This window comes from Macaca thibetana, chromosome 2, assembly GCF_024542745.1.
Source record: "Macaca thibetana thibetana isolate TM-01 chromosome 2, ASM2454274v1, whole genome shotgun sequence".
Taxonomy (NCBI): domain Eukaryota; kingdom Metazoa; phylum Chordata; class Mammalia; order Primates; family Cercopithecidae; genus Macaca; species Macaca thibetana.
Genome location: NC_065579.1, coordinates 99,869,898 through 99,894,472, shown reverse-complemented (window position 1 = coordinate 99,894,472; position 24,575 = coordinate 99,869,898). Strand labels below are relative to the sequence as shown.

Below are 24,575 nucleotides of genomic sequence, written 5' to 3'. Positions count from 1 at the left end.
TTGAGACGAGCCTGGCCAACATGGTGAAACCTCGTCTCTATAAAAAATACAAAAATTGGCCGGGCGCAGTGGCTCAAGCCTGTAATCCCAGCACTTTGGGAGGCTGAGGCGGGTGGATCACCTGAGGTCAGGAGTTCAAGATCAGCCTGGCCAATATGGTGAAACCCCACCTCTACTAAAAATACAAAAAAGTTAGCTGGGCATGGTGGCATGCACCTGTAACCTCAGCTAGTCGGGAGGCTGAGGCAGGAGAATTGCTTGCACCTAGGAGGTGGAGGTTGTAGTGAGCCGAGATCGTGCCACTGCACTCCAGCCTTGGTGACAGAGGGAGACTCTGTCTCAAAAAAAAAAAAAAAAAAAAATTAGCCGGGCATGGTGCCACGCACCTGTAGTCCTAGCTACTTGGGAGTCTGAGGCAGGAGAATCATTTGAACCCAGGAGGTGGAGATTGCAGTGAGTCAAGACTGGGCAACAGGGCAAGATTCTGTCTCAAAAATAAATAAATAAAATAAATTAAAATGGTATTAGTACCTAAGACACAAAGAACACCAATGAATCAATAAGAAAAAGATAAATAACCCAATGGGGGAAATGAGCAAAGGGCAGGAAGAGAAAGTGCATAGAATAGAAAACCTGTTATACCTTAGGCAACAACCAGGATTATTAATCATAACCCCAATATCTATAATAAAAAGATGCTCTATCCTATCAACAATCAGGATAATGCAAACTAAAACCACAATGAGATTCTATCTCACTTTCACAGACTGGCAAAAATTACTAAAACAGCATGTCTTGGAAGGTGTGGGACAAAAGGAGCCCTTTCACACTGGTGGGAGTGTCATCCACTGGGATGACTACTTGGGAACAATTTGTCAAGGGCCAATAGATCTGAAAACCCACATAATCCACAACACACTTCTAAGGTTGCTCCTTGAGAAGATTAACCAAATATGCATGAGGACAGACATGTATGGATGTTCACGGCAATGTTGTTATGGAAAAACTACAAGCATCTTCAGTGTTCACTAGACATGAGAATTGATACATAGACAAAGAAACTGGAGCGATATTTACTGGATGTGATACCAGACAGTAGTCTAAATGAAAGGACTAGATCTATGCATATCATTATTAATTGAACTGAACACCAGTGCAAATAAGGCAAAATGCCTGAACATACACCAGTGATCGTATATGTGTAAGTTTGAGTGTGCACACACATACACAAACTAGTACTGTTTTTTTGTTTTGTTTTGCTTTGTTTTGTTTTGAGATGGAGTGTCGTTCTGTCGCCCAGGCTGGAGTGCAGTGGCACAATCTCAGTTCACTGCAACCTCTGCCTCCCAGGATCAAGTGATTCTCCTGCCTCAGCCTCCTGAGCAACTGGGATTACAGGCACTCACCACCACACCCGGCTAACTTTTGTATTTTTAGTAGAGACGGGGTTTTGCCACCTCTAAAGAAATAGTGGCCAGGCTGGTCTCAAACTCCTGACCTCAAGTGATCCACCCACCTCAGCCTCCCAAAGTGCCGGGATTACAGGTGTGAGCCACCATGCCCGGCCACAAACTAGTACTATACGTTTTTTATTGATAGTAGTATATATGGTAACAGTAGGAAAATTTCAATTCATAATAGCAGCTGCCCTAGGGAAGGAAGGGAGAGGATAGGAAAAGGAATCAAGATGATTCCAATTTTTATATAACATTTTATTTCCTTTATAAAAATACAGAACCAAAGCTACAATGTAAAAATGTCTGTGCATTCTGGGTGATAGGTAAATAAGGATTATTTCCTATAGTACTTTCCAGTAGGTTTTAAAATACACACACAATTTTTATATAATATTTAATTTCCTTTATAAAAAATACCAAACCAAAACTACAATGTAAAAATGTCTGTGCATTCTGGGTGATAGGTAAATAAGGATTATTTCCTATAGTTCCTTCCAGTAGGTTTTACACACACACACACACACACACATTTTCGTGAAACACCATAAACCAAAAGGCAATAACAAACTAGAGCAAACATCTATACTGTATGACAGAAAAGGATTTAACTCTAACATGACAATAACTCAGGTAACATTCCCATATAAAAAATGGGTAAAGAATAGGCAGACAAACCACAAAAGAAGTATAAATGATCAATAACTATAAAATAAAATCTTTAGCTTTCCTCATGATTTAAAAAATATTGCTGCCAGTCACAGTGGCTCACATCTGTAATTCCAACATTTTGGGAGGCCAAGGTGGGAGGATCATTTGAACCCAGGAGCTCAAGACCAGCCTAGACAACACAGCAAGATCCCATCTCTATGAATAATAATAATAATAAAAAAATCAGCTAGGTATAGTGGGGCATGCCTGTAGTCCTAGCTACTTAGGGGGCTGAGCTAGGAGGATCACTTGTGCCTAGAGATTGAGGCTGCAGTGAGCTGAGATCACACCTGTGCACTACAGCCTGAGTGAAAGAGTGAGACTCTGTCCCTCCAAAAACAAACAAACAAACAAAAACAAAAAACCCTATGCTTTACCTATGGGACTAGCAAAGCTTAGAAAGAATGATAACCCCAGTGTTAGTAATGACACAGACAGACAGATACTTGTTCACACTCTGCAAGGGATAGCAGAAGTTGAAACAAGCTCTTAGGAGAGAAATTTGGTATTAAAAGTCAGTGGAATTTAGAAAGTTCAGATATTTTCTCCCCAAAAATTCTATTTCAGGAATTTATCCTAGGGAAATCATCATCTCAGCTTTATTTATAATAAGTTGCTAAAAATGAGCATCAAATGTCCAACTCCTATTAAATGATGACCCATCCACATGTTGGAATATTATGCAGCCATAAAAAGATTGTTTTCCAAAAAAGATTTATTGACAGGGAAAAATACTTAAAATATTTTAAAGGAAGTATACAAGTGTGTGGGTTACGGTTATGAACACATTTACACATATGATGGCAGAATTATGTGTACACTCATACACAAAAGACGTACACCAAATTTTAAGTCATTATCTTTGAGTGTAAGAAATAGGTGATTTTCAATTACTGTTTTTTCCTGCAATAATTATGCATTATTTTTATAACCTGAAACGCAGTTTAATGGAGTAGGGGAATGTGGGTGGGGCTGTGTGGAAGGGGCAATAGGACTTACACAGAAGGCCGCAACTCTTTAGGTCTCCAAAGCTGCTCGCCTGTCCTCCCCTCAAAGTTACTGTTGCCCTCTCTTCTACAAGGTCCCCACCCTTGAACATTCGCAGTATTTTCTGACTCTCTAAACTGGGGTACCGAGAATGTCTACCTACAGCTGGATGATCTCAGGGTTCATCAGCAGAACCCCCTTGACAGCCATGGACATTAATTTGTTATTTTACTTAAACTTTCCTCTCTATAAAGGGACTCCAGAGAACTCGAAGTTTTAGAAAAGAAAATGAGAACTAACTAGAGTATCTTTCCTATGTTTTTCCCACATTGGACACCTACCCAGGTGACAGCTGATCTGCTGCCCTCCGTCCCTCCCCAGGAACAAGGTGACGAGGACACAAACAGCCCACCTGGATGGGCGCAGTGGCTCATGCCTGTGATCCCAGCACTCTGGGAGGCTGAGGCAGGTGGACCCCTTGAGGTCATGAGTTCGAGACCAGCCTGGCCTAAATGGCAAAACCCCATCTCCACTAAGAATACAAAAATTAGCTTGGTATGGTGGTGTGCGCCTATAATCCTAGCTACTTGGGAGGCTGAGGTAGGAGAATCGCTTCAACCTGGAAGGCAGAGGCTGCAGTGAGCTAAGATTGTGCCATTGCACTCCAGCCTGTATGACAGAATGAGACTTCGTCGGTGGGGGCGGTGCGGGGAAAGACAGCCCACCTAAGAGGAGCTGCTCAACCAGAAAGCAAAACTATTCACACACTGTCTGATCACAAACAAAGTCCAAATCTTTATTTGTGGAGCTCCCCAGTCTCACTGCTTCCTTCTCGGAACTCCGGCAGGGTAAACTCATTTCTGATGAGAGGAAAGGAGGTGGGGCTGCAGTTGCAGACGGGGTCCCTAGAGGGAGCGAGGAGGCCGCCAGGAAAACGGCGCAGGACTTCAGAGCTTGGGCTTCTGATCCAGTGTATGGAGAACACAGCAAACAGCACTCTGGTTCCAGGAATGGGGTTAGCAAGTTCTAAGGAATCTGAGCTGGAAATCAATGTTTTGTGTAATAGGGCGAAGATCACCTCTATTCCCAAAATCACAGAGGAAGATCACTGAGCATGCAGAAGCACTGAACCTTCTAGTGTTAAGAAACAAATTAAACAGGAGCTTTTTCACCCATGAGATCAACAAAGATTTTTTAAGAGTTTGTGATTGTTGTCACTGCATATTTTCATAAGCTACTGCTGAGAGTGTAAGATGATAAACTCTCCCTGGAAGGGAAACTTTAAAATGTTTATCTCTGACTCAGTGAGGTTATCTGAGACAGTTTTGGGAAAGAATTTTAAAAAGTGAATAAATATTTACTTAGATCCAAACTGGCAGCCCTAGAGGAACGGTTACATAAACCAGAGTACATATACATGATGAAATGTTACATAGCTATTTAAAATGTCATTTAAATCGTGTTGTAGTGATGTTGGAAAATGCTTATACTACAGAAGGATAGCATATATATGTTTGGGGTTTTTTTGAGATGCAGCCTGACTCTGTCACCCAGGCTGGAGTGCAGGGGCGCAATCTGCAGCCTCGGCCTCCCAGGCTCAAGGAATCTTCCTACCTCAGCCTCCTGAGTAGATAGGACTACAGGTGTGCACCACCACAACTGCCTAATTTTTGCATTTTTTGTAGAGACAGGGTTTCTCCATGTTGTCTAAGGCTGGTCAACAACTCCTGGGCTCAAGTGATCAGTCCATCTCGGCCCTCCAAAGTTCTGGGATTACAGGTATGAACTACTGCACCCATACTGAAAATATATTAATAAGTGAAAAAAGCAAACTTGACAAGTGTATTTATAGTACAATTCCATTTCAGTAATTTGCAGATACCATTGATAATCAAAAGGGGAAAAAACCAAACAGTGGTTAACACTGGTAGAAGTATAACAGAGAAACATCACTTTCTACTCCATATACTTTAATATTTTAAATTTTCTTTCTAGTATTAGGTAGAGTGACAGATGGTATTAGAGAGAAATTTCACTTTACTTCATACATTTCTAGATTAAATTTTTCTAGAAATATGTATAATATGAAAAACAATACTTTTAAAAGAAAACCCTTACGTTATAATGTGAAAAGTAAAAAAGCAAGATTTAAAAATTGTGTATCTCAACTATATAAAGAAGAAATTCAAAGAAAAAAGAATGGAAAGGAAATCTGCCCATGAGTGGCAGCGCCTCTGAGTGGACATATTTAGAATCTGCACGGTAAGGCTGGGCACGGTGGCTCACGCCTGTAATCCCAGCACTTTGGGAGGCCAAGGCGGGCGGATCACCTGAGATCGGGAGTTCAAGACCAGCCTGACCAATGTGGTGAAACTCCATCTCTACTAAAAATACAAAATCAGCCAGGCATGGTGGGGCATGCCTGTAGTCCCAGCTACTCAGGAGGCTGAGGCAGGAGAATCACATGAACCCAAGAGGTGGAGGCTGCGGTGAGCTGAGATCAAGCCATTGCACCCCAGCCTGGGCAACATGAGCAAAACTCAGTCTCCCAAAAAAAAAAAAAAAAAAAGAATCTGCATGGTGGAGGGGATGGTTTATTTCCTAATTGTTTGTTTCTATATACTTCACTACACTTTCCCAAACATTTACCATTGAGCAGGTGTTGCTCTGATTATCGTTTAAAAAACTGCCCAGCTGGCTAGATAAGTCCTCTTGCTGCCAGCTCCCACAGCTGCAAATTCCCATGTCCAGACATAGGAGGCCAGTACAGGGGCCTGGGGGACTACGTCGGATTTTCCTTTATTCCAAATTTTTAAAAACTGAGACTCCCCCACCCATTGACCTAAGAGGGTGGGGCTTAGTTTGCTCTGAAGAAGTCACACTTCGTTTTTCACTTCAGTTTTGAAAGACCAACTGAATTTAGAAACTGGACAGTGCATCAAAATATATTTGTTTGTATTCTGAGTGGGAGAAAAGCCTAACATCTACTGAATGTCTTCTGTGGTCTAAGTACTATGTTTAGGGCTTACACATATATTTTTAAATGCTTGAAAACTTTGACGCATAGGTTATTGCATCACCGCACCTTCTGGCCCTGTACTGCCACATGCCTTTTACGGAAGAAACTCACGAAGTCATTTCCTACTCAAAGCCATCACCTACTCCAGTGAGCATGGGAAGGGTTCAGTAAAGAGTGAGGCAGAAATCAAACACATCACATGTCAATGTCAAGGAGCAGCGCAAGGATACAGGAATTGATTATTTTGGGGAATCACTTGAAATCACACCCAAAGATTACGCCTAACTTTCTGGAGTAAAAATATGATACTTATGAGTTACACATTATCATTTTCATTTCATAAGTGAGGAAATTGAGGCTTACCCAGGTAGCTGTGCTTGTTCCACTGCACCATGAGGCCATCTAGCAGTATTTAATGCTTGTTGGATGCACACCTATACGCAGAATCCAGTTTCTCTCTTCTGCCACGAAACAGGACAGGACTTTCTTTTTTTTTTTTTTTTTTTTTTTTTTTGAGAGAGGGTCTTGTTGTGTTGCCCAGGCTGGAGTGCAGCGGTGCAATCATAGCTCACTGAAGCCTCGAACTCCTGGCCTCAGGAATCCTCCCATCTTGGCCTCCCAAAGCGTTGAGACTACAGGTGTTACCACATCTGGCCGGAAAAGGGAGTTTTCATTCAAGCACTTTCTAGGTACTGGGCCCTTTGCTTGCCTCATGTCTCACTTAAGTGTCATCAACAATTCTGTAAAAACTCCTTGTGATGACAGGCATTTGGATGTAACTTGACAGGTAACCTTCCACTTGGACACAGGCTAAAGTTTGTATCTTTGGAGAAAGGGGGTTGCTGAGAGGAGGCTGAGGCCAGGTAGGAAAAGCAAGCAACCTGGTGCTGAGAAGCAGGGAGGCAGAAAAGGTATTCTCCAGGCTGAATCACCCTAGATCTGGCCAATGGAACAGATGCCAACTGACCTGAAAATTCCTGGAATCACTGCCACTGTCCTGAAAGTTCCAATCAAGAGCAGGATCCAGAATCCTCCTTATTGATATTTAAGCTAGAGCACCCAACCGCCACTAGGTGGTGCTAAACCACCACAGCCAGGACAAGGACAGACTGAAGCAGCACAACTTTCCCCAAGCCGGCCAGCCCTGGCGGCCTGCTTGAGTCATTTCATTAATCTTGCAATAATGTGCCCTGATGTTTGGGCAGCTGAAACTCACTTGTTGGCCGGGCGTGGTAGCTCAAGCCTGTAATCTCAGCACTTTGGGAGGCTGAGGTGGGCGGATCACAAGGTCAGGAGGCCGAGACTGTCCTGGCCAACATGGTGAAACCCCGTCTCTACTAAAAAAAAAAAAAAAAAAAAAAAATACAAAAATTAGCTGGGTGTGGTGGTGTGCGCCTCTAATCCCAGCTACTCGGGAAGCTGAGGCAGGAGAATCGCTTGAACCCGGGAGGCAGGGGTTGCAGTGAGCCGAGACTGCACCACTGCACTCCAGCCTGGCAACAGAGCGAGACTCCGTCTCAAAAAAAAAAAAAAAAAAAAAAAAAAAAAAAAAAAAAAAAAGAAAAGAGAAAAAAGAAATTCACTTATTGCATTATGGTCAAGTTACTGATGCTTTTTTTTTTAATGATGGAGAAACAAAAGCTAAAGAGGTTAAATTTACCTATGTAGCTAAAAATTAAATAGAAGAGTTGAGATTTGAACCCAAGTCTCTCTCGTGCAAGTCAACACTCTTTCCACCACTCTATACTGTCTCTCTTGTTGTCTATTCCAAAAGGAATATCTCTCAGACTAAGGGGAATGTCTTAGTCATTTTAGGCTGTTAGAACAAAATACCATAAACTGAGTAGCTTAAACAATAGACATTTATTTCTCCCAGCTCTGGAGGTTAGAAGTCCAACATCAGGGTGCTAGTAGGGTCAGGTTCTTAGTGAGGATCCAGTTCCTGATTTACAGATGGCTGTCTTCTTGCTATGTTCTCACATGGCGGAAAGGGAACTAACTAAATCTCTGAGCTCTTCTCATAGGGACACTAATCCCATTCATGAAGTCTCCACCCTCATGACTTAATCACTACCCAAAGACTCCACCTCCAAATACCGTAATGTTGGGATTAGAGTTTCAACATCGGGATTTGTGGAGGGGCAGTATAAAGGCTCAGTCCTTCCAGGGAAGAAGACGGATTTCCTGGCATTCCCAATTAAACGTCCCTCTGCTCCCTTAAAGAGGCAAATTTCACTGTCCTCACTGACTTGCTATGGCGGCTCATACGTAGAGATGTAACACCAGGGAGCCGCTGTGGCTATGGCGGAGCTAATAAGGACAGAGGACAAAATGGAATAGTCAAGGGATAAACACCAAAAACTGAGGTGATTCTCAAATCTTTAGCATGCTTCAGAACCACCAGGTGGGTTAGTTAAAACACAGATTGCTGACTTAGTAAGTGTGGGAACGGGCCCGAGACTCTGCATTTCTAGTTAACTTCTCTAGTGATGCTGATGGTGCCAGTCCAGGGACCACACGTTGAGAACCACCGAGTCAGGCTATGCCTCAGGTGTGTCTCTGAACTGGCACTTCCATTTGATGCTGTTCATCTTGGTCAAAAATGTGAAGACCTAAACCATCCCTGGATAATCAGCATCAAACATAATGCTGCGGTGGGAGTGTCAGTGCTACATCTTTACAATTCTAGTTTCAGAATCGTCCTGCTTCCAGCAGGGGAATTCCCTCCACTAGGAAATAGCTGATGATAGTCACACTAAATATATAATCAATAGACCATTTTTACAGTTTTAGAATACAGTAGTCAGAAGTGCTCTTTATTTTATTTACATCAGCCATGTATAAAATATTGACTAATAGGCTGGGCATGGTGGCTCATGCCTATAATCCCAGCACTTTGGGAGGCTGAGGCAGGCGGGTCGCTTGAGGTCAGGAGTTCGACACCAGCTTGGCCAACATGGTGAAACCCTGTCTCTACTAAAAATACAAAAATTAGCCAGGTGTGGTGGCATGAGCCTGTAATCCCAGCTACTCAGGAGGCTGAGACAGGTGAATCGCTTGAACCCGGGTGGCAGAGGTTGCAGTGAGCTGAGATCGCACCATTGCACTCAAGCCTGGGTGACAGAGTGACAACTTGTCTCAAAAAAAAAAAAGACTGATCAATGTGCAGATTCACAGAGAATCCACTCCAAAAAGACACTTTCCACAGATGTAGTGAATTATTAGTATTATTATTTTTGAGACAGGGTCTTATTCTGTCACCCAGGCTGGAGTGCAGTGGTGCAATCTCCTTCTGGGCTAGAGCAGTCCTCCCACCTTAGCCTCAAGTAGCTGGGAACACATGCGGATGCCACCATGCCTGGCTAATTTTTTGTGTGTATTTTTAGTAGAGACGGGGTTTCACCATGTTGCCCAAGCTGGTCTCGAACTCAGGGGCTCAGGCTATCCACCTGCCTCGGCCTCCCACAGTGCTGGGATTACAGGCGTGAGCCACCATGCAGGCTGTGAACGAGTATTTTATATTTGCCTTCAGGCCATCTTCAGTTGAAAAGAGAAAAAGGCATCTGATAAAGCTGGTGTAGTTTAACAAAGAAAACAAGAGTTGGGGACATCATAAAAAGAGGTCAGCCATTTAATCTGACAAAACTAAAACTTGCAATAATACTCACCATTCTTCCTTCCTATAAAACGGAAATGAGCTATAACCTATTCTAGAAACATAATTGGTCCTTGGCGGTAAGACTCCACCACAAATTTCAGTTCCAAAATATCTCCCTGAGAAGTAAAAATGCAAGGGTTTCCCAACAATGAGAAGAGTTCCGGAGAAAAGAAAGCAAACATTAGCAGTCACTTGGATTGTTTTGGTCGTACTGTCCCAGTTAGTGACTTCTACCTGTACTGTCCATGGTGGCTACCAGCCACATATGGTCATTTATATGTAAATTTAAATCAATTAAGATAACATTACAAATTTAGCACCAGGGCTTGAACAAGTGTATCTTGAGTACTTAATGGCCACTTGTGACTAGGGTAGCTTTAGAATATCTGCATCATCACACAAAATTCTACCCAATCTACTTCTTCAAACAGCTTTTCTAGAATAGGTTTTTTGGTTTTTTTTTTTGAGACAGGGTCTTGCTGTGTAGCTCAGACTGGAGTGCAATGGTGCAATCTTGGCTCCAGCAACCTCTGCCTTCTGGACTCAAGCCATCTTCCTGCCTCATCCTCCTGAGTAGCTGGGACTACAGGCATGCATCATCACACTCAGGTAATTTTTGTATTTTTAGTAGAGATGGGATTTCACCACTTTGGCCAGGTTGGTCTCAAATTCCTGACCTCAGGTGATCCGGCTGCCTCAGCCTCCCAAAGTGCTAGGATTACAGGCATAGGCCGCCACACCCAGTCCCAGAATAGGTTAACTCTTAAAAGACATTGCTAAAAACAAATCAGTTTGGTTTGGCTCAAGTGAAGGAAAGACCCAGCCTTGATTGTGCAGGCTTGCCCAGTCTCAGTCAGCCAAGGAGCACAGCAGAAAGGGGCAAGCACTTTCTGCTGTGGAAAAGTACTCAGGCTTGGGGTCCAACCTTGCCTTTGCCCTTTCCCTGAAACGAGACCCTGGCTGCCACCGAAACGCTTCAGGTTCTCTGGTGAGGATAAAAGTGGGATCACAGTGGGGAACACAGCCCAGTGCACCTCATACCAGGTATCTGGTGTGACTGTTGCCAGCATCCCTACCTGACCTTCCGTTTCCTCAAATGACACCCACCAGAGCTAAAAATCACAACCACCACCCTCTCCCCCTCCTCATCCAAATCCCCTACATCACTCCTTCCTTCTCAGTTTATCTGTGGCAAAGGGCTAGGTATGGGAGGCTTTTGTTTTTAATTTCCATCTGTCAGACTTATTATCTTGTAAAATACAATAATATAGAAAAATGAAACATAAAATCCAAGCCCCAAATGTAGTTATTATCCAATTCAACTGACACAAAGCCACTCTGTCAAACTCTTAGGAAGGTCTCTAAACGTTCTCGTCTCTTTCTCGGCCTTTGCCGGTGCTGGCCAAGGACCATGATCTGAGCAGTGCTGCCTCATGCTCCAATTCTCTTCTCACGTGCCACTCCAAAGTCTTTCTTTGTCTTATAGTTAGTTTTCTATTCCCCCTATTCCAGGCTATTACCGTCTGGATCAGAGATGAGAATACTGCACAGAGAGACAACCCAGAGATGTGCAGAGGATCTCCTTTAAGTATTCAGCAGAGCACCGATCAGCTCTTGCCTGTGAGGAAACTAACCAGAGTCAGAGGACAAACATCTGCAGGATTAGCAAGAACAGTGCCTGGCACCCACAAAAGCTGGAAACAGTGCCTATTCCCAACAGCCCTGAAAATGAGGAATAATAGAGCCCTAGACTGAGCTCTGCTCTGAATTCATCTAATAAATCATAAAAGCAAGACTGGAAAGGATCACTGTTCCCAAATAATTTAACTGCATCTCAGAACAATGCTCCGAAGATTTAAAGAATACAAAATATCCAAGATTCAATAAGGTAAAGTTTACAATGTCTGGTAGCCAATCAAATATTCCCAGGCATGCAAAGAGGCAGGAAAGCACAACCCATAGGGAAAAGAATAATCAATCTATGGAAATCAACCCCAATCAGACACAGATATTAGAATTAGCAGAGAAGGACATTAAAAGCTATTGTTTCCATATTCAATATGTTGGAAATGTTAAGTAGCAACATGGAAAATATTAAAAAGGCTCAAACTGAGCTGCTAGAGATGAAAACCAAAATGTCTGAGATAAAGAATACACTGGCTGGCCGGGCATGGTGGCTCCCACCTGTAATGCCAGCACTTAGGGAGGCCAAGGAAGGCGTATCACTTGAGGCCAGGAGTTGGAGATCAGCCTGGCCAACACGATAAAACCCCATCTCTACTAAAAATACAAAAATTAGCCAGGCATGGTGGCTCATGCCTGCAATCCCAGCTCCTTAGGAGGCTGAAGCATGAAAATCGCTGGAACCTGGGAGGCAGAGGTTGCAGTGAGCCGAGATCACACCATTGCACTCTAGCCTGGGCAACAGAGCAAGACTCTGTCTCAAAATAAATAAATAACAGGCCGGGTGCAGTGGCTCACACCTGTAATCCCAGCACTTTGGGAGGCCGAGGTGGGTGGATCACCTGAGGTCAGGAGTTTGAGACCAGCCTGGCCAGTGTGGCAAAACCCTGTCTCTACTAAAAATACAAAAATTAGCTGAGTGTGGTGGTGCACGCCTGTAATCCCAGCTACTTGGGAGGCTGAGGAAGGAGAATCGCTGGGACCCAGGAGATGGAGGTTGCATTGAGCCAAGATCACGCCATTACACTCCAGCCTGCACAATGGGGGCGAGACTCCATCCTAAAAAAAATAAATAGACATCTGATCTTTGACAAACCTGACAAAAACAAGCAATGGGGAAAGGATTCCCTACTTAATAAATGGTGCTGGGAAAACTGGCTAGCCATATCTAGAAAGCTGAAACTGGATACCTTAACACCTTATACAAAAATTAACTCAAGATGGATTAAAGACTTAAATGTAAGACCTAAAACCATAAAAACCCTAGAAGAAAATCTAGGCAGTACCATTCAAGACACAGGCACAGGCAAAGACTTCATGACTAGAACACCAGAAGCAATGGTAACGAAAACCAAAATAGACAAATGGGATCTAATTAAACTAAAGGGTTTCTGCACAGCAAAAGAAACTATCAGCACAGTGAACAGGCAACCTACAGAATGGGAGAAAATTTTTGCAATCTATCCATCTGACAAAAGACTAATATCCAGAATCTATGAAGAACTTACACAAATTTACAAGAAAAAAAAAACCATTAAAAAGTGGGCAAAGGATATGAACAGACACTTCTCAAAAGAAGACATTTATGCAGCCAACAGGCAAATGAAAAAATGTTCATTATCACTGGTCATTAGAGAAATGCAAATCAAAACCACAACGAGACACCATCTCACGCCAGTTAGAAAGGCGATCATTAAAAAGTCAGGAAACAACAGACGCTGGACAGGATATGGGAAATAGGAATGCTTTTACACTGTTGGTGGAGTGTAAATTAGTTCAACCATTGTGGAAGACAGCGTGGCGATTCCTCAAGGATCTAGAACTAGAAATACCATTTGACCCAGCAATCCCATTATTGGGTATATACCCAAAAGATTATAAATCACACTGCTATAAAGACTCATGCACACGTATGTTTACTGCAGCACTATTCACAATAGCAAAGACTTGGAACCAACCCAAATGTCCATCAATAATAGACTGGATAAAGAAAATGTGGCACATATACACCACATAATACTATGCAGCCATAAAAAAGGATGAGTTCATGTCCTTTGTAGGGACATGGATGAAGCTGGAAACCATCATTCTCAGCAAACTATCACAAGGACAGAAAACCAAACACCGTATGTTCTCACTCATAAGTGGGAGTTGAACAATGAGAACACGTGGACACAGGGAGGGGACATCATACACTGGGGCCTATGAGGGGGGTGGGGGACTGGGGGAGGGATAACATTAGGAGAAATACCTAATGTAAATGATGAGTTGATGGGTGCAGCAAACCAATATGGCTCATGTATACATATGTAACAAATCTGCACATTGTGCACATGTACCCCAGAACTTAAAGCATAATAAATAAATAAATAATAAATAAATAACAAAAAACTTTTTAAAATTTTTAGAAAAGAGAACACATTGGATGGGATTAATGGCAGATTACACCCTGCAAGAGAAAACATTAGTGAATTTAAAGGTACAGCAATAGAAAATGTCCAAAATTAAATGAGAGGAAAAGAATTTTTTAAATAATGAAATGGGCATTAAGTGAGCTGTGGGACAACTTCAGGGTGCCTAAGACTGGAGTAATTGGAGTCCCTAGTGGAAGGGGAGAAATGTAAAGAAACGGATTTGATGAAGACTACAAACCCGCAGATCCAAGAAGCTCAACAAACCCCTAAGCACAAGAAACATGAAAAGTATATCAAGGGATATCATAATCAAATTTCTCCAAATCAATGATAAAATCTTAAAAGCAGTCAGAAGAGGGAAAAACATGTTACATACAGAGAATAGAGATATCAGATTTCTCATTAAAAACAAAATAAGTGAGAAAATAGTAAAAACAAAAACAAAAAAAACTTTAAGGAACTCAAAAAGTATCAAGCTAGAATTCTATATCCAGCAAAGAAATACATATTTCAAAATAAAAAAAGTGAAAGAAAGATAAATTCAGATATACAAAAGTTTAAAGAATTCATCACCAGATCAGCACGCGACAAAGAAAAAATGTTAAGAGAAGTCCTTCAAGCAGAAGGAAAAATGGTACCAGATGAAAAAACCGGAATCTAAACAAAGGGATGAGGAGGAGCAGAAATGGCAAATGTATGGACAAGTGAGACTTTTTTCTTATTAGTTAAATCTCTTTAAAACTTTTAGAAGAAAACATGGACATGAATCTTTGTGACCTTGGGTCAGCCAATGTTTTCCTACAAAAAGCACTAAAAACACAGGCAAATAAAGAAAAAAAAAAGTAGATAAATTATACTGTATCAGCCGGGCGCGGTGGCTCAAGCCTGTAATCCCAGCACTTTGGGAGGCCGAGACGGGTGGATCACGAGGTCAGGAGATCGAGACCATCCTGGATAACACGGTGAAACCCCGTCTCTACTAAGAAATACAAAAAACTAGCCGGGCGAGGTGGCGGGTGCCTGTAGTCCCAGCTACTCGGGAGGCTGAGGCCGGAGAATGGCGTGAACCCGGGAGGCGGAGCTTGCAGTGAGCTGAGATCGGGCCACTGCACTCCAGCCTGGGCTACAGAGCGGGACTCCGTCTCAAAAAAAAAAAAAAAAAAAATTATACTGTATCAAAGATTTAAAACCTTTGTGCTGTAAACAATACCATCAAGAAAATGAAATGACAGTCCACAGAATGAAAGAAAATTTTTGCAAATCCTATATCTGACAGGAGATTGATACGTAAAACATATAAAGAACTATTAAGACTCAATAATAAAAAGACAATCCAAGTAAAAATGAGCAGGGAATTGAGAAGACATTTTTCCACATAAGACATACAAATGGCCAATAAATGTATGAAAAGATGCTCAACATCATTAATCACCAGGAAAATGCAAATCAAAACAACAATGAGATCCAACTTCACACCAAATAGGATAGTTAGAATAAAAAAAACTAGATAAGCATAAGTGTTGGCAAGGATGTGGAAATACTGGAACCCTCATACATGGCTGGTGGGAATGTACAATGGTAAAGCTTCTTTGAAAAACAGGTCCTCAAAAGGTCATAGTTACCATATGACCCAGCAATTTCACTGCTAGTATTTACTCAAGAGAACAGAAATGATATGTTCACATAAACACCTGTTTAGGAATGTTCATAGCAACATTATTTATAACAGCCAAAAATAAAAACAAGTATCTATCAACTGCTGAATCAATAAAATATGCTACATCATCTATACAAGGGAATAGTATTCAGCCACAAAAAGGTATGAGATACTGATTCATGCTACAACGTGGATGAACCTGGAATGCATGCTAAGTGAAAAAAGCCAGACACAGAAGATCATATATGATATGATTCCATTCATATGAAATACCCAGAATAGGCAAATCTATAGGGATAGGAAGTAGATCAGTAGTTGCTTAGGGATGAGGCAAGGCAGGTGAGGAGGTGAAGTGATGAGTATCAGGTAATGGGAAAGTGTCACCTTTATTTATTCCAACATTTATTCTGTGTTCAGAATTATACCAAAGGTGCTGAAGGGTTATAAGGAGTAAAATCATGATCAGTTAAACCCTGTTCCTATTCTCCCAAAACCGACTCATCTAGGGGGAGACAGAGATCCCTGCAAACAGTTTCAATCCAATCATAATTGAAAACACCCTAGGGCAGGCAAATGAACAAGGTACATGTGGGACCCAAGATGAGGGGAGCCGCAATGGAGATGGCATCGGAAGACACTGAAGGGGGAGTGATGTTCGCCTGGGTGGTGATGAAGGGTAAGGGTGACAAGGTACAAGGGTAGAAAATGACAGGGGCTTCAGCGCTTCAGGAGGCTGTGGGGCAGCGGGGGAGGGGGCTAGTTTGAAAGAAGATAGGAAAGAAGTTAGAACTAATTTAAGGAATGTCTTAAACACCAGGCGAAAGAACTGGACTACAATGTAAAGGCAAAAAGTAGCTGAAGGTCTCTGAGCTGGAGAGTGGCCTCCTCACTGCTGTGCCCAGAGACCAGACTGGAGGTGACGGCAGTGATCCATGCAAGAGACAGAGATGGTCTGCCCAAAACAGGGCATCTGGGACCCTGCTGGCATCCAAATGCCACCAGTGGTGACCACTGCAGGGCTGCTGCTGACGTGGAGAGGCAGCTGTCACCCTGCCCCTGAACACAGGGAAGGGTCTGCATCCTCTGGCCAGGCGTTGGATTTGCCAGACCCCCAGGCTGGCCCGTGCCCTGTCATGCATCTGGTCCTTGAAAACCCGGCCACAGGATCCACACCCAGCCAACCTCAGTACTCCTGGGAAGAGTCTGGGAGCTCCCATGGTAAGAGTTCACTTCCCCTTTAAACTTTAACTGGCAGGAAGGTTATGTTGGCTTTGAGTCATCAAATCAACAGGATCTTACGCAGCAGATGGTTATGAAGGCTATGGAGCAATGAGGGAAAAGGCATATGATATATCTGTAAGTGGAAAAAGCAGGGCATAAAAGCAAACATACACTGTGATGACAACCAGGCAAAAACGTCTATGCAGGTACAGCATACGTTTTTGGAGGTTCTTTTTGGTATTGAATTATAGGTGATTTTCTTCTTCCATATATATTTTTTGACAATGTGAATATATTGACTAGGTGACATATAAAGTATCAAAAACAAGAAACTTCATGAGTAATTTCCTATTAATAAGTGAACTCTGGCTAAGAAGATTTAGAGGCTGGGCATTGTGGCTCGCACTTGTAATTCCAGCACTTTGGGAGGCCAAGGCAGGAGGATCACTTGAGCCCAAGAGTTTGAGACCAATCTGGGCAACATAGTGGGACTCCATCTCTACAAAAATTAATTTTAAAAAAATTAGCCAGGGGACTAAAGGGACTGAGGTTGGGGGATCACTTGAGCCTGTGAGGCAGAGGTTGCGGTGAGCCATAATCGTAACACTGCACTCCAGCCTGAGTGACAGAGTGAGACTTTGTCTCCAAAAAAAAAAAAAGATTTAGGAACAAGAGGCTTTATATGCAGTCCAATACAGTAGCCACGAGCTGCAGGTGGCTACTAAAATAAATTTAAACTTTAATTAATTAAAATGAAATAAAATGGAAAATGCAGTTCCTTAGTCACACTAGCCACATTTCAAGTGCTCAAGAGCCCCACGTGGCCAGTAGCTGCTGTGTTGGATGGTGCAGGTCTATAGGTCAGAGAGAGGCCAGAGGACTGAAGTCCACATGAAGGTCGACTGGGCTGGTGCTGAGGCCCACTGCAGGGCCACAGCCAACTTCCCAGCTAACTTCATCACATCCCCCAGGATGCTCTCCCTGCACATGCAGATCTCAAAAACTGGGATCTCTGCAGGCAGAGCCAGAGGTCGGCACCGCAACAGGCTCCTTGTGATGGTGACTGACTGACGCGCAGTGAGGGTGAAGGCCATGGATGTGGTGGCAAGCATATACGCAGTGGCTACGTGCCCCTGGGCACGAACCCACTTCCCCACTCACCAGCTGGGCAACCGCTCTGAGTCCCCATGACCTCTTGTGTAAGATGAGTGTGGCTGGAAGGCAAGCAAGGGACACAAGAAGACAGCCATGTGCAGCTTGTGTCTACTGTATTGGACTGCATATAAAGCCTCTAGTTCCTGAATCTTTTTTTTTTTTTTTTTTTTTTTTTGAGACAGAATCTCACTCTGTCACTCAGTCTGGAGTGCAGTGGCACGATCATGGCTCACTGCAATAAATGCATTAAATGTTCCACAGACAGCAGCTCGCATTACACTGACTTACAGGCATGGATCCACTGATGGGCAACTATGAGTGCAAACAAAACTGTCGGTGAAAGGAGGAGAGAGGAGGGAAAGGAAAGGGAAGGAGAAGGAAGCTGAAGGGGCCAGAGCCAGGGGCAGAAATGTAAGAGAACAGCTGAGAGACACATGAAGAAGGGATACTCTTAGTGAGATGAGAGGACCACGGAAACCTGAGGAGGGCCTACGGTGCCAGAATACAGTCAGACCTGGGTAAAAGAGTTTACTCCCTAACCCAGGACTCTGGCTCTCAGATGAGGCACTGCGGTGTAACATCTTCCTGCTAATTACAATGTGATGCTCCTGTCGTATCGGAGCTGCTCTTCATTCTCCTCTTAGACTTGGAAGACAGATGACACCCTGGGCACCACCAAGTATCACCCTTGGTCTGGGACTACCACAGGGGAAAGGTGCAGACTTCCAACAAAAACCAGACATGTGCAATATCAGGAGCTTATGATGGAGACACGGCAACAGAAGGTATAGGTTACACCAAAGTTAACCTCTACAATATACTGCAAAACCCTCAGATTCTGTTCAGACGATAGGAACAAAGGAGTCTGATGGTCTCCCCTGTCAGGGACTTCCTGGCCTCTGACTGAACCAGCAGAGTCTGACCTGGGAAACCAGGTTTGGCCCCAACTCCAGTGCACTAGCAGAACTAGGCTTACAGGAGACAGACACAAGAGACCCTTTGATAACCAAAGCAAGTGGCCCCTCCACTCTCTTCTGACCCCTGCGACCCTCTGGCTAGCTCCAGCCTATTTTGGTTGCTTCCTAATCTTTCCCGTGCCCACTGATTTCCTTTAGCATCTGCCCACTCTTCCTTTCTCATGTTCTTGATCTTCAGCTTTTTCCTTAGGTCCTGCTGACTCATTCAGCTCATACAGAACTGCTGAATATGATGAGAAATATTGGGACAATTCAACAGCTCAGAAATTCGGGGATCAAAGCCCTTAGTCCATTTCTCTACTTTGGGTGCATCCCACTATTGAATTCTAGCCCCCCATTCCCAGCCCCAGGCCACTCCTGCACTCACAACTCGAGGGTGGCCAAAAACCCAGTCTCTGTTGTCACACAACCCCAAGGCAGCTGCTGAACCTGAAAAGGCAAGGCAAGGGCCCATGGCTAGAGCCCGGCTCCTGTCTTTGGCAAATACTCTCTCTAAGCAAAGGTAATTTAACACAGTGGATAACAGTGAGAGCTGCGGATCCATGGGTCTTGGGTTCAAGTGCTGACCACACCACTTAACAGTGACATAACCAACCACAAACTAAACTCCCCAAGCCTCAATCTGTACATCTTAAGTTAAGAGTAACAATAATAATGAACGCTGAACTCACTGAATTGTTACAGGATTTAGTGAGCCGCCATGGGCGGAGGAGGGCTACATGGTGTCAGGCTCACAGTAAGCTGGAAAGCTTACCTATAAATTATCTATAAATACTGCGGTGACTGTTTTACAGAAGCAGACCTGCATGAATTAAAGGAAGACCTCCCTAGTTCAGGCTTAACTAATTCAAAATGTGGAAGCATTTTCAGGGGCTGGGTTGATGAGGTCATTTACAAAGTCAACAAAAAAGGGAAAGGATTTCAGATGCAGTATTTAGACTGTAAGAAAAACAAAATAGCTGACAAGAACCCTCCAGTTCAGAGGGCTGAGTCAATCACCAAGCGCTTATTCGTTTGCTAAGAACCTCTGTTTCACAACACTAGGCTTGGTCCTAATTGTTTTACCTATCTCAAGTAACAAAATGGCATTTTGTGAGTGTTCTAGATGCAGGCTTTTTACTAAGAAAGGCTTTCTTCCAACTGGGTCTCAACAAGTGAGATTTTACTATAAATCCCATCCGCAATCTTCAACAGGCATGGACATTCGGTTTTTGGAAGGTGAAATGAGCAATGGTATATACTCTTAGTTTTGCTTTTTCTCCCCACTAAGCCATGGCTGGCAGGTCACAGTGCATTTTGTACCCAGGAATATAAACAGTAGGTTACACCACTGCAATTCATTCTGGCCTTGACTTACACATCCCAGCACCATCCCAAGTGGACCCTGTCTGGCCCTCTGCAGCCTTCCACTGAGCTCGGGCCTGCACTGGGCATAATTTCTGTCAGCTGTGGGACTGGCTGCTTCCCAACTTCCATCCCCAAGGTGGGCACCCCCATGCTCCATGGGCTTCTGGCAGGCAGCGTGTATTTACCTAGTCCATCATTTTCCATCTTATATCATCAAAAAACTAATAGGAATCATGACAATGACATGGCAAGCAGGTTTCACCTGACTGTAGGATGGAATTTGTTTAGTCTATGAAATGAATGTCTTACTTTTAAACCTTAGTCTGCCTGGAGTGAGGACACAGGACCTTGCCTACTTCTCCCTCACAGACCATTCTTTTTTTTTTGTTTTTTGAGACGGAGTCTCACTCTGTTGCCCAGGATGGAGCACACTGGCGCAATCTTGGCTCACTACAAACTCCGCCTTCCGGGTTCAAGCGATTCTCCTGCCTCAGCCTCCCAAATAGCTAGGATTACAGGCACGTGCCACGACACCCAGTTAATTTTTGTATTTTCAGTAGAGATGGGGTCTTGCCATGTTACCCAAGCTGGTGTCAAACTCCTGACCTCAAGTGATCTACCTGCCTCAGCCTCCCAAAGTGCTGGGATTACAGGCTGAGCCACCATGCCTGGCCTCACAGACTATTCTGGAAGGTGCTGAGAAGTCCACTCAACCCCACATGTCAGCACATTGTTCCTCCTCTCACATTGCTGCTTCTGAGGCACAGGTGGGCGCCAGCCTTCCTCAGACAGGCCACTTGACACATAAGTGGACACAGCTGCCAACAAAGGCCACTCCTGACCTCTCCAAGGACCTCCCTCCCACTCCAGGGTGTGCCAACAGCTTCCTGAGAGCATCCAGAGCCAGTGGGGGGCATGGCTGCCTGGGGTGGATAGAGCCTGAGAGGGGAGGAGGGAGACCCACAGCACTCATCTCCACGGCAACCAAACATTCCCAGCCCAAGGAGCACAGCAAGAAAGAAGGGAACTTGAACAAACCACACAAACGCCCACACCACAACCTGATGCTTACTGCTAGCACGAACACCAAGGAAACAATCCCACAGAGGGAAGGAAAGATGCTGCACGAAGATGCTGGCTGGGGCTGTGTGTAACAACCCACAAGCCAGCCATGAACAGTGGCACGACTCAGTCGATCACCAAGTAACTTAAAATTACTATTATGAACTATGACATGACGTTAAATTAAAAAGGATACAACACTGTTTATATACTATGATCACAACTCTAAAAAGTGTGTATAAATTTGGAGAAAAACTGGCAAGGAAAACATAAAAGTGACAGTAGCTGAGCTACAACGCTAACGTAACAGGTTTCTGTCTTTAAAATTTTCTTTGCAGCGGCCAGATGTGGTGGCTCACGCCTATAATCCCAGCACTTTGGGAGGCCAAGACAGACAGACTGCTTGAGCCCAGGAGTTCGAGACCAGCCTGGGCAACATAGCAAGACCCTGTCTTTACAAAAAATAATAAAAAACAGCTGAACATGGTGGTGCATGTCTGTAATCCCAGCTACTCAGGAGGCTGAGGTAGGAGGATCGCCTGAGCCCAAGAGTTCAAGTCTGCAGTGAGCTGTGATCACACCACTGCACTCCAGCTTGTACGACAGAGCAAGACCCTGTCTCAAAAAAAAAAAAAAAAAAAAAAAGATAAAATTGTTCTCACAGCTTTCCCCATTGCTGCTTCTTATCAGTAGATGGGGAAATGTGCATATCTGTGTAAGGGAACCTGCCTCGGTGCCTGGGAGAACCTGCACGTAGCCATGTACACAAAGGTTTGCCTGGATCTTGGTGGAACACCTTGTAGGCTTCCAGAACACAAAAGGATGCATGGCTATCTCTCATTCACCTCCCTATTCCCCTAGGAGCCTGTCACCAGACAGTGTCTTACCTCTAATGAGGTATGGGGATTTCTGCCTGCCCCTCAGAACAGAGCTGTGGGCTCTGAGATCACTTAGCTGCAGTCTAAAACTGCTTCTCAAAATCCCACTTGTGTGGTAGTCATCAGCCTCTTTTGCTTCAGTGTCATCCTCTGCAGTGTATGGGACAAGGATCCACGAAGATGGTACGTTCGACATATTCGTTGTGTTGCCTATGTAAGTAATAAACAGCCTGAAGTAACAGAGACTTGTTGTATCTTTACCAAACCAGTCAGGCCCTGGACTTGCCCTGTAAATGTGTGTAAGCTTAACAGTATCCCAATACTATGTTTTAATGCAGTATCAATGGACCTCAAGAAGTATGTGTATATACCAACAGATACCTCCATATGCCATATGCTATATATAAAAATATAAAATATAAATAAAATATATATAAATAAATATAAAATCTGGCTTTACATACTCTATACAGTGTTTTAAACTAGATTTTCATAAATGAAATGGGAAAATAGAAAAGATACATATACAAATATGTTCAGAAATATACACACTAACCAGACTCTATCAATAAACAAAATAAGATAAAGAACAAAGAAAACACACTTCTTTTTGCTTGACTCGGTGGAATTAATCAGAGGAGGGAGAACCAGAAAAACAGGGAAGTACAGGTGAGCAAAGATTCAAGAGAGCTGGATTCCACGCCAGCTCCATAGCCAGGTTTTTGACCTTGAGAAATTCTCTTTCCCTGTCTGCCCCCATTTTCTCTTCTAAGAAGGAGGGGATGCTCTAGATGCACCCAGACCGCCAGCTGTGCCATCTCCATGGTATTAAGGCTCACAGAGACACTCGGGACCTGCAGAGCTGAGACATAGAGCTCCCGGGTGCCTCCTTCTGCTGAAAGCTGAGGTAAAGGGCAGCAATCTGGTAACTGAAAAAAGGCAAGTCACCTCCAGTGTCTAAGAGAAGCTGCTGAGACACATGCCCAGTCTCCAACATTCCAACTGTTTTTGGAACTGGAGAGGAAGTGGGACATTCACACAGCAGGAGGGTGTGCAGCCCCAGGGCAAACAGCAGTGCCCCTATACTCACTTTTTGACAAAATCCGAATCCTCATTCCTTCAGCAACTCTGTTCTAGGGCCTGGTTTGCTGGTAATGGATCCACAGAGAGTGCAGTTCACCGTCTATGTAATAACACCAAGGGTCGGATATGGTGGCTTGCACTTGTAATTCCAACACCTTGGGAGGCTGAGGCAGGCAGATCACCTGAGGTCAGGAGTTCAAGACCAGCCTGGTCAACATGGTGAAACCCTGTCTCTACGAAAAATACAAAAATTAGCTGGGCCTGGTGGTACATGCCTGTAGCCCCAGCTACTCAGGAGGCTGAGAGGCAGGAGAATCGCTTGAACCCAAGAGGCAGAGGTTGCAGTGAGCCGAGATCGCGCCACTGCACTCCAGCCTGGGCAACAGAGTGAGATCTGTCTTAAAAACAAACAAACAAACAAACAAACAGAACAAAACAAAACAAGAAAGGAGAGTGCACCAAATTCAGGAGAAGTTTCTTCCTGCTAAGGAAACAGGGAAGGCTTCCTGGAAGAGGAGGCATTTGAGCTGAGTCATAAGACTGGACAGACCAATGTATTAAGTGAATGGGGAGAGGCTATTCTAGAGAACAATGTGATCAGAGGCATGGAAGTGAAAAAGAGAAATTCAGTTTGACTGGAATAGGAAGCAGGAAGTGATAAGACAGGGACAAGACCACAAAGGCCTTCAGTGCTAGACCAATCAAAAACTAAACCAGATCTGTCTCCCTTAAGTGTCTGTGCTTGTCACAATTTGAAGAAAGAGAAACTCACTCCATTAAGAAATAGACAGTCACACAAGCAGCCATGGGTGGAACCCACAGACTCATCTGTAATGGGTTGAATGTCTACGTCCCCCTAAAATTCCTATGTTAAAATCCTAACCTCTGGCCGGACATGATGGCTCGTGCCTGTAATCCCAGCACTTTGGGAAGCCAACGCGGGTGGATTACCTGAGGTCAGGACTTCGAGACCAGCCTGACCAACGTGGAGAAATCCCATCTCTACTAAATATACAAAAATTAGTTGGGCATGGTGGCGCATGGCTGTAATCCCAGCTACTTGGGAGGGTGAGGCAGGAGAATCGTTTTAACCCGGGAGGCGGAGGTTGTGGTGAGCTGAGACCGCGCCATTGCACTCCAGCCTGGGCAATAAGAGAGAAACTCCATCTCAAAAAAAAAAAAAAAAGTCCTAACCTCCAAGGTGGTGGGATTAGGGGGTAGGGCCTTTGGGAGGTGATTCTCATGAGGTGGAACCCTCAAGGAATGGGA

The 24,575-nt window shown here is 43.8% G+C and overlaps 2 protein-coding genes across 3 annotated transcripts in view; one reads left to right on the top strand and one right to left on the bottom strand.

Annotated features, from left to right (window-relative positions):
- KIAA1143 (KIAA1143 ortholog) overlaps positions 1 to 24,575 on the top strand; it is a 940,736-nt gene that overhangs the window by 10,668 nt on the left and 905,493 nt on the right. The gene's annotated exons all lie outside the window — the stretch shown is intronic.
- Positions 1 to 24,575, bottom strand: part of LIMD1 (LIM domain containing 1) — an 88,244-nt gene that overhangs the window by 18,212 nt on the left and 45,457 nt on the right. The window contains exon 1 of one of the 2 annotated variants that reach the window (XM_050780512.1): positions 6,535 to 13,911. The exons of the other annotated variant lie outside the window; for it this stretch is intronic. Coding sequence (XP_050636469.1) covers positions 6,535 to 6,565 — 31 coding nt within the window. The 5' untranslated portion in view covers positions 6,566 to 13,911. Of the gene's footprint in view, positions 1 to 6,534; positions 13,912 to 24,575 lie in introns of those variants that run through there. 2 annotated transcript variants of the gene reach the window in all.